This window comes from Corvus kubaryi, unplaced genomic scaffold (genome assembly GCF_017639235.1).
Source record: "Corvus kubaryi isolate FWS band 111438036 unplaced genomic scaffold, C.kubaryi_AGA036_p1.0 37308, whole genome shotgun sequence".
Taxonomy (NCBI): Eukaryota; Metazoa; Chordata; class Aves; order Passeriformes; family Corvidae; genus Corvus; species Corvus kubaryi.
Window position 1 is genome coordinate 15,683,065 of NW_024581096.1, and position 14,839 is coordinate 15,697,903.

Here is a 14,839-nt window from a genome sequence, read left to right on the forward strand (position 1 = left end):
TGGATGTCCCTGAAGTACTTGTTGATGGTGAGCAGTGGGTTGCGTGGTCCTTTGAAGAGCATGGCGTTGTCAGGGAGGCATTGCTCGAGGTGGTGGATGTAGTGCTGGAGTTTGTTGAGGAGGTCGTTGCGAGCCTGGCTGTGCCAGTGCTGGCTGCTGCTCCTTCTGCTGAGGGTGTGGAAGAGGTGCTGGAGGATGCGTAGGGCGGTGGCGGCGGCTTGGTGCGGGCGGAGGTTGCTGTGGAGCAGGGTGTCGGGGAAGAAGGGCGGCTCTTGGAGGTGGCAGGGCTGTATTGTGCTCAGAGTCATGTCCTGGAGAAGCTGGAGTGCATCCCCAGGATCATGGGTCCGCAGGTGGTGGCATGGGAGGCCGGTGGCGAGAGCCGTGAGGAGGAGCAGGACTGCCAGGCTGCTGTGCCGCAGGCAGGGCTGTGAGCATCCAGGTACAGTCATGGCGGAGCTGTGGGTGCTGTGCAGGAGCCTGCTCTGGCTCAGTAGTGGTGGTTGCTTTGCTTGGGGTGCTGCCGGGTGTGCAGTTTTATGTGCCCATGTCCAGGCTTTCCTTTCATCACCATCTTCTAGAGAATTTCCCTCCTCCACTTTCACTTTTGTTTTTTTGTCTGTTTTTTCATTTGCTCTTTTCATTTGTTTTCTTCTGAGGACTTTTGTCACTGTGACAAGGAGAGGGCCCTGCTATGAGAACGGGACCTAACTCTTTCTTGGGGCTGCTGCCAGGGAGAAGCCTGGCTACTGTGCTATTACAGGAGCTAAAAGTGTTGCAGAAGAAATTTTCTAGGTGGCTGTGCTGGGGATGTGTTTCAGGATTGTCTTTTCATCTGTTTTGTTTGTTGCCTTTTTTTGGGGTTTATTTTAAAATTTCTCTACCTAGCAGCATCTATTTTTTCTTATTTCATGCTCTAATATTATTTGTATATAATGTCTATTTTGCATGTTAATTAATGTTTTCTTATATTTCTTATTGACAAATACTGTTAGTCTCTCAGTCTTCTAAAATTCTATTTGTATGTATATATATATATATTTTAATACTTTTTATTTTTTCCGTGGCATCTGCGGCTTTGCTAGTGCAAGAGTTTTTCCTCTCTCTGCAAAATCTTGCAGAATATTTTTGGAGCCATTTCTCATACCCCTACATCCAGAATTGATTACCCTCAGTGTGTTGGTAGTTATAAATGTACAGATGTCACAAAGTATTTTTCATCTGCTATTCATGTGGTGTTTGTGATTTCTAGATTTTGGGGGTTTTTAAATTCTGTTGTGAGTTTTTTGTGAAAATGTGGCAGTGATAGATGGTCTGGGGGCAGGAACAGGTAGGAATATTTCTATTTCATGTGCCAGTCGACTTACATATGAAAAGTGAAAGTGGGCAAAGTTCCAAGTGAAAGTTGTCACTGCTTCCTGTGTAACTTCCAGCAGCAAGAGATCCCCATGGCTGCTGATTAAGCAAGAATGGGATTTTTTCCTGAGGTTTTTTTTTTTTTAATTTTAACTCAAGTAATGTGCATATTGTGTAAAGTCTCACTGTGGATTTTTTTGTTGCATGGGTTCTTTTGGTGTGTGTTACATGGGGATAGTACATTGGGATAGCTGTCTTCTCTGTTCGTCTGTTGCAAAGATCTTACAAGTGTCTCAGCTGGTTTGTGTGATACCCAGTGAGCTGCTTGTTGGAACTTTAATCTATTATGTCTCATCACTTACCTTTTTTTCATCCTTTTCTGCCTCACTTTTTGAGCCTATTTCTGATATTTCGCTTTTGGCTTTAGGCAGCTTCCCCTTTTTTAGGTCAGGAGATATCTGTGATGTATGAAGAGCAGAGTGTCTTCCCTGGTATTTTCCTTTTATGCAGACATAACTGCCTTGCACTCGTATTTTCTAATGAACGTTTAGTTTGAATATGTGTGTGCACATGTAGGATACAGATATTCCTAAGGGGGAATTACCAGGGAAGGAAAGGTTGATGCAATAATGGCACCATTACAAGTTACAGGAAGCACCTGCAGTACTAAAACTTTGCCACATTATTTCATGTTCGGTGATAGAGGATTGGGTGTAGGAGACAGTGAAGTGATGCATGGAAGTGAAGCAAGGTGGAGGGGTGCTGTCAACTCTGAGAAAACATTTGAGGTGTTATGGCATGAGAGGGGTATGACAAAGGAGGAGACTTTTCCACTGATTGAGAATATGTGGAAATGGATACATTACTACTTAAAGCATTATCTCTTTCTGAATTGGAAGTGGTGAGGAGTAGAACATGAAAATTAGGAGGAAAAAAGTAGAGTACCAGACCCACAGGTGGAGTTCACCCAGAGAGAGAAGGGCAAACTTCTTGCCTTTTCTCCCAAACTGAAGTCAAAATACTGCTTTGGTTTTTCTAGCATGTCCTGTCATTCCAGAGTGCAAGCTTTCTAGGAGGGCTTGCCTTCTTGTAGAGGACCTAGAAGAATGATCTGAGTCAGTGTTTTTTTTATGCACCCTATAAGCAAAAAATTTGTGAGCACTCAACTTCAATGTATTTTTATTTCTGAATTATGTACATATACCCCTGTACTAATATATTTGTTATAAAACATACACCAAAAAAGCCTAAAAAAAAAACGAGAGAAAGGTTAAACAAACACTATTTTTAAATTCTCTAAGTTGTTATTAAAGGTACCAAATCCATTTTCTTCCTACACCCCAATGGGTTGTGGTGCACGCCCCACTTTGGAGACTACTGACCTGAGGTCTCCTGTAAAGTAGTTTAAATAAACTTTCAAGTCATCCAATAGTAACTATTTTTCTCTCTCTTTTAATGTTTTTGTTGTTTTCGTAGCTGACATTTCCACTTTTAGAAAACAGGGCATGCTACAAGGGCAAACCCCTTAGACTTTTATATCCATGTTGTGATTACAGTCCTGACCTGACCCCAGGCCTTTGACCCACAATGGTCAGTTCTCCTTCAGGCAGTCTCACTGGAAGATGACAGCTCAAGAGCTGGGAGCTGGGAGGGAAATCACTAAGTGATTGCCTTTAACTTACCATTAAGAAATGAAATATTTGTATATAATATGAAAAGTGTCTATGAAGTAGGTTTATTTTTAGTTTGAGGATCCAGGTAAATGTTCAGCTCTGCTGCATGATATAAAGTCAGGTTCCACCCAAACCTCCTTTAGTTCTTGCTTTTAAAATTTCCTTCTGTGTCTAGTATGCAGTCCCTAAGATCTGTCCAGCTGTGTTACAGTTTCAGCTATTAATAAATTACGTTGTCTCTTTCCAAGGATTACTATGGAATTACATTCCCTGCTCCTGCAACCTTGACAGGCAGAGATGGGAGTCTTGCTAACAACCCGTACTCAGGTGAGTGCTAGTTAAAGACGAGGATGGCATGTGAGATATGCTGGTTTCTCAGTGCATATATTCATCCTGCTGTTGTTCAAAGAGGAGTTGCTTTTCCCTTCTGTGAACAAAGAAGCGCTTCCTTGTTTCTGCTCTTGCCCTTTAGCTGTCATTGTGCAAAAATGATATTAATGCCATCCAGGATTTCAGCCAGTGGTTTTCATTCGCTGCCATCTGATTACAGCTTAAAACTGTAGCCATAGATGTTGTAGTTCCTGTAATGATGGTATTAAGTCATACTTCCTGGTAACCAGCAAAAAGAAATGCTGGTTGGGAGTGAAAAAGAAGGGATTGATGTATATCACCTCCTTGGTAAACATGTGAACATGCTGCTCTGTAGGCTGCCAGAAAATACAAGTGTTTATGGATTTTCTGCTTCATTATCACTTCTCTTGGGAAGCTATTTTGGGGTTAATAACTGAATTTCCCTTCCTACTTCTTCAATAAGGTGGCCCACGATGCAAGTCTTGCTTTCCTGGCCATCAGCTACTGTCTTCAGAACTTTGGTGGTGTGAGGAACTGGACATCTTAACTAGTCATGCTTGACAAATAAACAGACATTGGCAAAAATATGCCCATCACTGCCTGTAAATCCTAACCTGCTTTCAGCCCATGAAGCTTGGCTAAACAGGTTAACCACCAGGAGAGTCACACTTTAACCCAGCAACCATAGGCTCTCTGGCTATTTATCATGCTTCTGCTTTTAGCATGTTTTTTGCAGTGATCTGATAGTAATGAGTCTGCTAAGACCATGTGAGATAGGTGAGTATTAGCATCTGTCTTTATCAATGGATTAGCCATGGCACAGAGTTCTGTGCCACAAACAGGCAAATATCCTGTCAGGAACAGAGACAGGGTGAGGACTTCCCATGAACAACTTCAGGCTTTCAGGTGTAGGATGTGTCCTGCTCTGTAGTTGTCTGCTTGTATTCAGAGGATTTAAATCCATTGAATTCTCCACCTTGCAGTATCTTTGATAGCTTTTCTGATCAGTTCTTTCTTACATAGGTGATGTAACAAAATTTGGCCGTGGAGATTCTGCCTCTCCTGCTCCTGCGACCACACTGGCCCAGCCGCAGCAGAACCAGACACAGACTCACCACACGACTCAGCAGCCCTTCCTCAACCCGACCCTGCCCCCGGGGTACAGCTACACTGGGCTCCCTTACTATGCTGGAATGCCCGGTGTTCCCAGTGCATTCCAATATGGGCCAACCATGTTTGTAAGTGTGACAGCCTAAACTGAAACCCTCCCTGTGCACCACTCTGGTTTTGTTTTCTCCAGCCCAAACACTCTACATCTTGGAATTATAGAAAGGTTTGGGTTGGAAAGTATCATCAAAGATCATCTCATTCCAATCCCCCTGCCATGGGCAGGGATACCTTCCACTAGACCAAGTTGCTCAGAGACCCACCCAGACTGACCTTGAACACTTTCAGGGATGGGCCATCCACATCTTCTCTGGGCAACCTGTGCCAGTGCCTCACAACCCTCATGGTGATGAATATTTTTCTTATAACTAATCTAAATCTACCTTCTTTCAGTTTAAAACAGCTGCCCTTTGTCCTATCACTACAGAGCCTGGTAAAATGTTTTTCCCATCTTTCCTATAAGCCTTCAAGTGTAGAAAGGTCTCCCCAGAGCTTTCCTTTCTCTAGGATGAACGGCCCCAACTCTCAGCCCGTCCTCATGGGAGACAGGTGCTCATTCCTGTGATCATCTTCGCGACCTCTTCTGGATCTGCTCTAACAGGTCCACAGCTTCCTCATACTGAGAGCCCAGAGCTGGAGTCAGTATTCAGGTGGATTCTCATTAGAATGGAATAAAGTCAGCTTCCGCAGTCTGCAGGCAATCTCCAAAAATATGCAACATGAGAAAATACCTGCAGTCCCACCCAGAAGAAAAAAAAAGTAAAAGGCCAGAGCTCATGCACTCCTGTCCAAGTTCCTGTAAATAGATGACAGCTGCAGCTTGTGGATTTGATGTTCCTGAAAGCCCTTACTAGTCTCTGGAGAGTCAAGGGCAGACCCAAAGCTGAGTCAGTGAGCTGAGAGAGCATGGAGGGAGGAGACCCCATTAAGTCAGAAAGCAGGGCCTGGAAGTCTCAGGAGGAAAGAGGTTATTTGGGAAGAGGTGCTACTCCAGGCAGAAGGGTAGATGAGGCTATTTAGGGCCCTGTAGGGATAGTATTTTATGAACAGCCTCAGGCAGGAATTTTTGTTTACTTTGATTCTGTGGTTGTTCTTCTCAGGTTTGTGGGTAAAAATTTGCTGTTTACATTCAGCACATGAAAGAAATACGCAGCCTGTTCTGAGGGAGAGCTGCACTGCAATCACAGGGACAGCTCTAGGAGAAATCCTGGGGCACAAATCCACTATAGCAAGTTAACTGCTCTAAGCAGTGCCATGCCATCTCAGTCCTCCCAACTTCAGACTCTGCTCCCGACATGAGGTGGAAGGTGCCTTTCCCACAGGCAGAGGGAGCCTGTGTCCCACATAACGACGCTTTTTGTTCCCGTCCTTTGTCCAGGTGCCTCCAGCATCGGCTAAACAGCATGGAGTCAACCTGAACACAGCGTCGACTCCCTTCCAGCAGGCGAGTGGCTACAGCCAGCATGGCTACGGCACAGGTAAGCCCTGAGCCCCTGCTTCCCCGTGAGCGCCTGCAGCACCACTTGCACACCGTAACTCCCTGTCTTGTGCACACCGGCAGGCTACGATGACTTAACGCAGGGAACGGCAGCTGGAGATTACAGCAAAGGAGGCTACAGTGGGTCATCTCAAGCACAAAACAAATCTGCTGGCACTGGACCTGGGAAAGGTAACACTTCAAGACTGGAGGTTGCTCTGGAGTGGGATTTAGTAGGGCAAACTCCCAGTGCTGTGCAGTCAACACAGCAGCCAGCTCTAAACAGGGTCATGATCCAAGCTGTTTCTCCATCTCCCTTATACAAAATGCTTTTCTAATGGCACAGTTGTTCCTTCTAAACTCCATGGTTGAACTTTGCATAAGGATTTCTGTGGCTGATGCACAGCTTGGTCCAGTTATACATGGGAGAAATGGTAAGCTGTTTCCTAAGCCAAAGCTTTCTTTGCTGAAGAATATAGTGATCCTTCAACAGTGCTGTGTTTTTGAAACTTGAGCAGGTCAGTGCTGTTGCCGAAATGATCCTCTGCCAAATCATAGCTAGATTTTAAGTTTCTTGGTAGGCACCTGAGACAGCTGTGTGTTAGGAGCAGGGTGTGCACTTTACACATCTCTGGGCTGTCTAGCTGGTGCCTGTACACCCTGTAACTCATAGCATTGTGTCATGCCTGGAAATGTTTCCTTTGTGACCATAAAAGCTGAAGACTTTATCCAGCTTTATTTTACAAAAGCTTTATTCGGCACATGCTGGTTAGATCTGAGAAGTGTATACTGGGCTGCTTAGCACTAACTGGTTCATCCTTGTGCTCAAGCAGGTACCAAGCATTTGCTGTGCATTTGAAACACCAAGTGATCACACTCTCTCTAGCGGAGAAGCAATCAAGAAAGGAGCAGTGTCCAAGGAGGGTTACAAGCTTAGAGCAGTGCCCTTGAGCCCAATCCTCTGATTCACTGAACAAAGCAACTCTTGGATTTATTATGATCCAAGTGAAATGATCAGAGGCACCCTTTATAAAACTGTGAATAAGTGTCTGAGCCACCTTGATGGCGAGTGTTTCTGAGCCTGTTGTGGCACGAGCCAGTCCGGCTGGAAGCCAGTCTGAGCCAGTGACGCTGATTCTGTCAGGGCAGAGGAGCACTGCAGACCTCACTCTTCTGTAGGCTGTGAAAGGACAAGGGCCCAGATGTATAGGAGATGCTGAGTTTCACCAGTCAGGGCACTACTGGAAAGCTCTTAAATGCTTCAATAGAGCCGAATGCACGTCTGATCCTACAGAAAAGCTGGCTTTTTGTGAGCTTCATTGAGTGCTCAGTGCAGCCAGCTGCTGCCTGGTGTGCATTAGAATCTGAGTGTTAATGGCTGGGTTGTGGACCTGAGTGATTTATCCGAGTGGGCTTTTGCGGTGGGAACGAGAAGCTGTGCCCCTTCTTTTGCTCCCATGTGGGGTGCTGTGGGTCTGAGATCATGGAGAACCAGCAGGGCGGTGCATCCCCTGAAGCTGCCAGAGGTGCCAGGAGCAAAGCTTGGGATTGTGCTGGCTGGGGAGGTGACATTCTCACTATTGGTGGCATTTCTGTTTTCCAGGTGTTTCTGTGACCTCAAGTAACACGGGTGTGCCTGATATCAGCGGCTCAGTCTATAACAAGACTCAGGTGAGGAGTGCTGGACCCTCCTCCCTCAAGGCCCAAGGCTGATGATTTCTATTCCCAGGCTGGCCAGTCCCAGGGTCAGCAGGCCATGGCATCTCTGACACTGGCTCTGTTTACTGCTGGAGTGAAGCCTCATCCTCTCTCCCACAGTTCCTGTGGTGTCAGCTCCTGACAGCAGCTGCTGGCAGAGGCTCAGTGCTCCCTGTGCCCACACTATGCCAAGCCAGCAGTGTCCTGGGTGCAAATTAAGTTTCGGGTATTAGCATTTTTAGTTAAAATAGTCCCCTAAGCAGGTGAGTTGAGAGGCTGTTTGCTTTCCATCAGAGGGACCAGGCAGTAGTGACCACCTCTAACACCTGCAGGTCCCTGTCCCACACTCTCCTGTGGCCATTGCTCAGTGTGCAGCTTCCCAGGCAAAGCAGAAAGTGCTTTGACAAGCTGTGGTGTGCATTGGGCTTATGTCCAGCTCCTGTTTCCTCCTCCCTGCGCCGTCAGCAGGGAAAGTCGGTGTCTGGCTGTGATCCATGCTTACAGGTAGGAAGCCAGCTGTCAGCTCCATGCTTAGGGGTCAAGCTTTGGCCAGCAGGAGAAAAATACTGCTGCAAGTTCCTGTGTTTTTGTTGGGCTGCCCTGGATAAGTTGAATAATTCTAGGCTGAGCCCACTCAGTGGGAGGAGGACTGATTAGGCAGCTGCTGCCATCCCATGTCCCTCTGAATGAAAAGAGGTCGGGGATAAAACCCACAATGTCTTGTGAAAATAAAAATGTCAAGAGCCATTAGTGCAGAAGTATGAGGGAGAACAGGAGCTGAAACTCATCCTCTGGTGTGCTTGCAGGTATTCAATGTGACTTGGCTTCCTCGTGGGGTAGGTGAAAGGTTCAGGTGATGTGTATTTGGGCCAGTCTTGTTCTGGTCTGGTTGGGGCTACTCACACCAGTCTCTGACGCTGTGCCCACTGTCCCCTGTGCAGACATTCGACAAGCAGGGATTCCATGCTGGCACTCCACCTCCCTTCAGCCTGCCTTCTGCTCTCGGATCGACTGGGCCCCTGAACCCTGGTGCTGCCCCGGGGTATGCTCCAGCCCCATTTCTCCATATCCTCCCTGCACATCAGCAGCCTCATTCCCAGATGCTGCATCACCACCTTCAGCAGGATGGGCAGGTGAGTCAGCCCCTTCTGCCTCTACAGCATTCCCAAGAGCACGTTGCTCCCCCATCCCAGCAGGGTCTCAGGGTGTTTGTTTCCTTCTGTTGTTTGCTTTGCTCCCCGGGAAAGGGCCTTGGCAGCAGTGGCTGTTGACCATCTTGGGGAGGGAACCTCATGAAGTTCAGCAAGGGGAAATGCCTGTCCCTTGGGAGAAAACAGCCCCGTGCACCAGTGTATGTCAGGGACCACCCAGCTGGAAAGCAGCTCAGCAGCAAAGTCCCTGGAGGGCCTGGTGGGCATAAGTTGACCATGAGCCATCAATGTGCCCTTGCAACAAAAAAGACCAACGGGATCCTGAGCTGCACCAGGCATGGCATTGCCAGCAGTGAAGGGAACTGATCCCTGCCCTCTGCTCAGCCCTGGTGAGGCCACAGCTGCAGCATCGTGTCAGTTCTTGGCTCCCCACTGTGGGAGAGATGTGGATGTATTGGAAAGTGTCCAGTGAAGGACTGACAAAGGGGCTGGATCATGTCTCCTGTGAGGAAAGGCTTGGGGAGCTGGGACAGTTCAGCCTGGAGACCACTGAGAGGGGATCTCATCGATGTACAGAAAGGGAAGATGTAAAGAGGATGGAGCCAGGCTCCTTTTAGTGGCGTCCAGTGACAGGAACAGGGGTGAGGAGTACAAACTGGAACACAAGAGATTCCCTCTGAATATCAGAGAAAATGTTTTTGCTGGGATGGTGACCAAGCACTGCCCAGAAAGCTGGTGGAGTCTCCATCCTTGAAGTTGTCTGAAGATGGTGCTGGGCAGCTGGCTGTAGGTGATCCTGCTTGAGCAAAGGGTTTGGGCAAGATAACTCAAGAGATCCCTGCCAGCCTCAGCCAGGCTTTGACTGTGTGGAGAGTCCATCCCGCTGTGGACTGGGGAGGGATAGTTTGTGGGGTGTGAAGCCAAGGCAGGCGCTGCTGTCCCCTGTCTGTGGGAGGAGGGCAGGACGTGAGCACTTGTGCTGTGATTCTGGGGAAAAATCAAGCACCCCCTTGAAGCTTGCATGTCAGCTCTGATCTGGTTTCACCTGCATGTGTGTTTACTTTCCTAAACCCTAAATATTCCCTGCAAAAAACACTGTTCAGCCTTGGAGTCCAGTCATAGGACATGATTTTGCACTCCAAGTGTGTGACATCCTTGTCTGGTGTGCCACCTCAGCTCACCTTGGGAAAGCTCCTTTGCTGTGCCTGGCCCTGCTCCTCATTTCCCTTGTGCTTGAGCCTGTTGTGGGTGGGAGGCAGTGGGATGGTGCATCCCCAAGCTCCTGCTTGGTGTGTCCATGGTTGCTTGGCCTGGATTGTGGGATGTAGAGATGGTGCAGGGCAGAAACAGAGCTGTTCAAGGGGAAGCATTGCTGTGCTGCTGGGTGTCAGGGCTGTCTCTGGCCATGTTGGGGTGGGCTTGTCTTCTTGGGATTGCTGGTGCTATGGCAGCTGATGCCCCTGTCTCCTTTGTTTCCCATTTCTAGGGTGGATCTGGCCAACGCAACCAACCCAGCACCATGCAGCAAAAGTCTCAGGCTACCAAAACCGCCTATGGCACTTCTCCATACTGGACAAACTAAATCCAAAACCGGGGAGGGGGGAGAGAATGAAAGGAGAGGAAGAAGAAAAAAAAAAAAAAAGAAAACAAAAGAAAAGAGAAAAAAGAAAATAAAAGCCGAAGCCCATTCCTGGAATTATTAGGAAAAGTTAACTGCTCAGCCAAATGTCTGTGCGGGGAGAACTGCAGCCAGCCAGCCAGCTATCCTCTGTGTGACTCGCCTGCTTCCTCTTTGAGTTGCTGTTATATGTAATATATTTATGTATGTATTTGTAAATGTAATAGAGCCTAAATGTGGTTTTCTGCATCTTGCAGCCTCTTTTATTTTCTTTGTAGGAAAACTAATTATTCATATTCCATCTGCACCAGGGCATCCTTCTTTGTTTGTTTTTTATTTTAAGCTCTATGGGTTTTGTAACTCTGTCAGACAAAAACAAACTGCGCCTTTTTTTGGAGCTGGAGCCCTTTTATTTAATGCAGTTCTAAATTCAGACAAATAAGGAGACCTGCCCTCTAAAAAATCCAAATCAGGGTGTGTCCTGTTGGTTTGATTTTACCCCCCGGCCCCCAATATAGCTGTTATTTTAGAGGGGGAAAATAAAAGAAAAAAATGTTTTGTAGGCCTTCCCCTTTCTTTCATTTCCTCCCTGCCTCCCTCTCGCTGTGGAAGACGAGCTCTTGTGGGCAGTTTCATCACTGTGGCCTTGAGCTACAGTCTCAACTTTAAATTTTTCAATTTTTTAATAATAATTAAAAAAAAAGGACAGGGTTTTATTTTTTGTTTGTGGGGGGGTTTTTTGTTGTTGGTGTTGTTTTTCTCTAGCAAGAGAGTTTGGATGGCTCAGTGTGTCCTGGAACCTCCTTTGCATCATTAGAGGCAAAAACTATGTAGCGGTTTCTTAAATAAAAGTATAAGCTGTGTCTTGTACCTCTTTTTGCCCTGAGCCACCTTCCCAGGAAAGCCAGAGCTACTGGATGGAAACTTCATCTGTCTCTCCCCACTTTTTTTAAAACAAAGACCTTGGAGGCAACTCCTGGTCCTTCTTGTCCTGCACCAGTGCGGTGAATGTTCTAGGAGTTTTAATTTCTTTATAGCCCTTCCTCCACCTAATAAAGATCTGAGCATATCACTGGTGTTTGTCTGCATTTTCAAAGGCTCCAGGAGCAGTTTAACTTCTACAGCCTGTCCGTTTCCACCTGCTCCTGCAACAGCAGCCAAGCTGGGAGGGTAAGAGCAGCAGGTGGGTTTGACAATGGTGAGTTCATCTGTGTGCTGAGAACTCTCAGGCACCCGCAGCAGGGATGGGATCCAGGGCAGCACCCTCATTCCTGCCATGAGCATCCTGTCTCTGCTTTTGGTGTCTCCTGGGGTGGTGCTCTGAGTCCCTGCGAGCAGCTGGGATTGGTAAGGACGGAGTACAGCTGCAGCTCTGCCCTCTCTCTTTGCCACGAGGTCCACGGGCTCCACTGGGAGGAAGGGCAGGTGTTGACAGTTCTTGAGGGAAGTCTTCTGCCCCAGGCTTATCCTTCTGATCGTCCTGTCCCCATGTGGTAGAGGAGGTGTGTAAATGTGAAGCACACAACAGGCAAGGGGCTTTTTTTCTTTCAGGATCCATAAGAAAAAAGAAGTCTCTTTCTACCGTGTTACCAGCTCTTGGGCCCTGTGAGACCCAGTTGTCACCCTACCTTCCCCCAGCCTCTGAACGGCACAAGAACTAAAAATGGCATTCCTCTGCCCTTGCTCAGGTTTTGATGCTGGTTGAACTTCAACAGCTGCTCCAAGCCCTTGGCAGCTGCTGCCCCACTGCCACGAGCTTTGAGGCCTGAATGTCAAGGAGAGCAAAAATGTTTCTGCAGGCTGGGGCTTGTCAGCCTGTACAAGGCTGCAGTAGCAGCTGAGCCCTCACAGCAGCAGCCCCTTGTTTACCCCCTTCAAAACAGACCTCCCCAGAGCTGCCTTGACACTCTTGAGGTCTTGTTTATAGACAAGCTTGTTTATAGCTGCCCCGTGGATGTAGCTCAGTTCTTGCATGTGTGTCACAGTCCAGAAGCAGCTGGAGCTGGGGAAAGGCAACAGGTGAGAGTTGGTGCCAGTCACGAGCAGCCCCTGAGCCTCAGGTCCCACACCTTCCCAGTTACTCTAGGGTCCTGCCTGCAGGAGAGCATTGCCTTCAGCCACAGGCAGGCTCCTCTCCTCTCTGTGAGACTCAACAGAATGTTTCTCCCTTTCCCTACACTGTCACTTCGGCAGAACTTGGCCTGTAGCAATTTCCTCTCTAAGCCCTGTTCCACTGATGGCAGAGCTGAGGTTGCCCAGCTGCACTTGGCCATCAAGGAAAGGATGGGAAACCCTCCTTCACAGCCTCCAGGCCTTACCCAGTGCGGGGTGGGCTGGAGCCTTTGCCCTGCCTTCAGTCCCATGCTGCTGCTGGAGGAAGCAGCTACTGGCAGTTGTGGGCAGCCCAGTGCTGTGGGGTCAGGCAGGAGCTACAGGCAGGCCAGATCCCAGACAGCACCACCGCTCCTGGTCCCATTCCCCAGTATGGAGACTCCTTTGGGAAGGCAGCTCCAAAAGGCCATCACCCTTCCTTCCAACTCAGCTGTGCAGCAGAAGCACTTGGGCCCCAGCCACATTTGACTCAGCAGTTGCTGTGCTGCCATCCATACCAAGTGCAGCCAGTGCAACTCCCTGACACTTGTCCTGCCCATTTTAGCTTGACTGCAGCAGCCGGGGCACTGCAAACACCCTGCTCACCTCCTGAGCCTGCAGGGAACAGCGTGGGACAGGCAGGGCTGGCACCCGGGAGGGCTAGCAGCCATGGCCTCAATTTTTCTGCCAAAGCGGCTCCCTGACCCAGCGGTCGAACTCCTCCTCCACCGTGTCCAACCCTTTCAGGAGCACCATGCTCCTGCCCTGCCAGGGCAGAGGCCAGCAGCAGTGGTGGAGTCCTGCATCCCTGCTCCAGTCACATGAATCCATGAACAACCTTCTCACTGGTCTCCCCCTTCCTGACTTGGGAAGACTAAATAAAACTGCAAAGCTCTGGCCTTTTGCCAAAGTCCTTCTCTAAATCAGTTTGTTCTTCAGTCTCAGGTGCACACAGCAGCTTTATTTTGCGATAAAAGTATAGATTATTTATGTATAAATATGCCTAGTGATACCATGGCAGCAATGAACTCATCAACAGCTGTTATACAAAGCTTTGAGTAACCCATGCAACCAGCTCAAACATGAAAGTAACAGCACAGAGATATTTTCATTTCATATTTTTATTAGTAGACAGATGTGCAGAAAAGACAAAATATAACTACTGAAGGAGAAGACAACACAAAAATGCATCAGTTAATTCTTTCTGGTAAATTATACTGAAGAAAAAAAGGAAAAGATCTGGGAGTTCAGCTAAGAAAACTACTAAGAAATCTAGTGTACCCTGCTGGTTTCAGAATGGTTGAAAACTGCATTTGAAGGGACATGTAGTTGCAAATGTAAACGCTAATATTGGCTGAAACAGAAGAAACAGGGTTAAGAAAAAACCAGAATACACAGAGCAGGTAAACATTTTTCTGCAATCTCTTAAATAGTTTCAAAAAAATCCCCTCATACTTCAGTTGTATTTCAAAAAAAGGAAACCAGCAAGTCAACAAGCAATGACACTGCACAGGACAGTGGGGAAGAGAAATTAGTCTGGTTAATGTTGGAGCTCTCAAAAGAGGTTGCTTTTTTGTCATTAAAAAAGGGTAACAGAAGAGTCATAATAATGCATCTTACAACACCAAGCTTGGAAATACAAGTCACTGGAGAGTATACAGTGAAGACGGTCAAAAGTACAAGGGAAATCCTGAAAGATGCAGTATCCTCATTTCCAACCAAGTCATCAGCAAAGCCAGTGTTGCCACACTCTGCTCCTTCACCCCCCTCCAGCCGCCTGAAAGCCGGAGGTTGGTGCCCCTGCCCTGGTGTGGCCCCGAGTCCAGTTCTGCAGCCGGGAGCATCAGGGGCCCATTTGCCAACCCTGGCGGTGCCCTCTCAGGGCTGGTGTGAAGCCGGGGGTGTACCACACTGTCACTAGACACAGGGGAGCCCCGCTGCCGGCTCCAAAAAGCACTTGGGGCTGAGTCAGTCCTTGCTGGAAGAAGGCTGACACCTCAGGAGGGTGCAGCTGCCTTCCCAGATAACATGCAAGCAGGAAGGCAGTCGACCGAGGGAGCGTCGGGGACGAGGAATCGCCACTGGGCTGCCTTCACTGCCTGCGGCCAGAGGGATGCACCGCCGGCGCAGGGACTGTCCCTGCAAACCCCAGCCAAGCAACATTTTGGAAAGAGATCTGCCTCCCTCACTTCATGCTGAGCTCCGAAGGCCTTCCTCTCCTCTCTCCTCTCTCCTCTCTCCTCTCTCCTCTCTCCTC

At 48.1% G+C, this 14,839-nt stretch overlaps 1 protein-coding gene across 1 annotated transcript in view; it reads left to right on the top strand.

Moving 5' to 3' along the window:
* The window catches only part of UBAP2 (ubiquitin associated protein 2), a 150,141-nt gene extending 138,581 nt beyond the window's left edge, over positions 1-11,560 (top strand). The window contains 8 exon segments of the mRNA XM_042028731.1: positions 3,278-3,356; positions 4,404-4,618; positions 5,926-6,025; positions 6,109-6,216; positions 7,628-7,695; positions 8,664-8,759; positions 8,761-8,855; positions 10,360-11,560. Coding sequence (XP_041884665.1) covers positions 3,278-3,356; positions 4,404-4,618; positions 5,926-6,025; positions 6,109-6,216; positions 7,628-7,695; positions 8,664-8,759; positions 8,761-8,855; positions 10,360-10,576 — 978 coding nt within the window. The 3' untranslated portion in view covers positions 10,577-11,560.
* Positions 11,561-14,839: the final 3,279 nt, after the last annotated feature.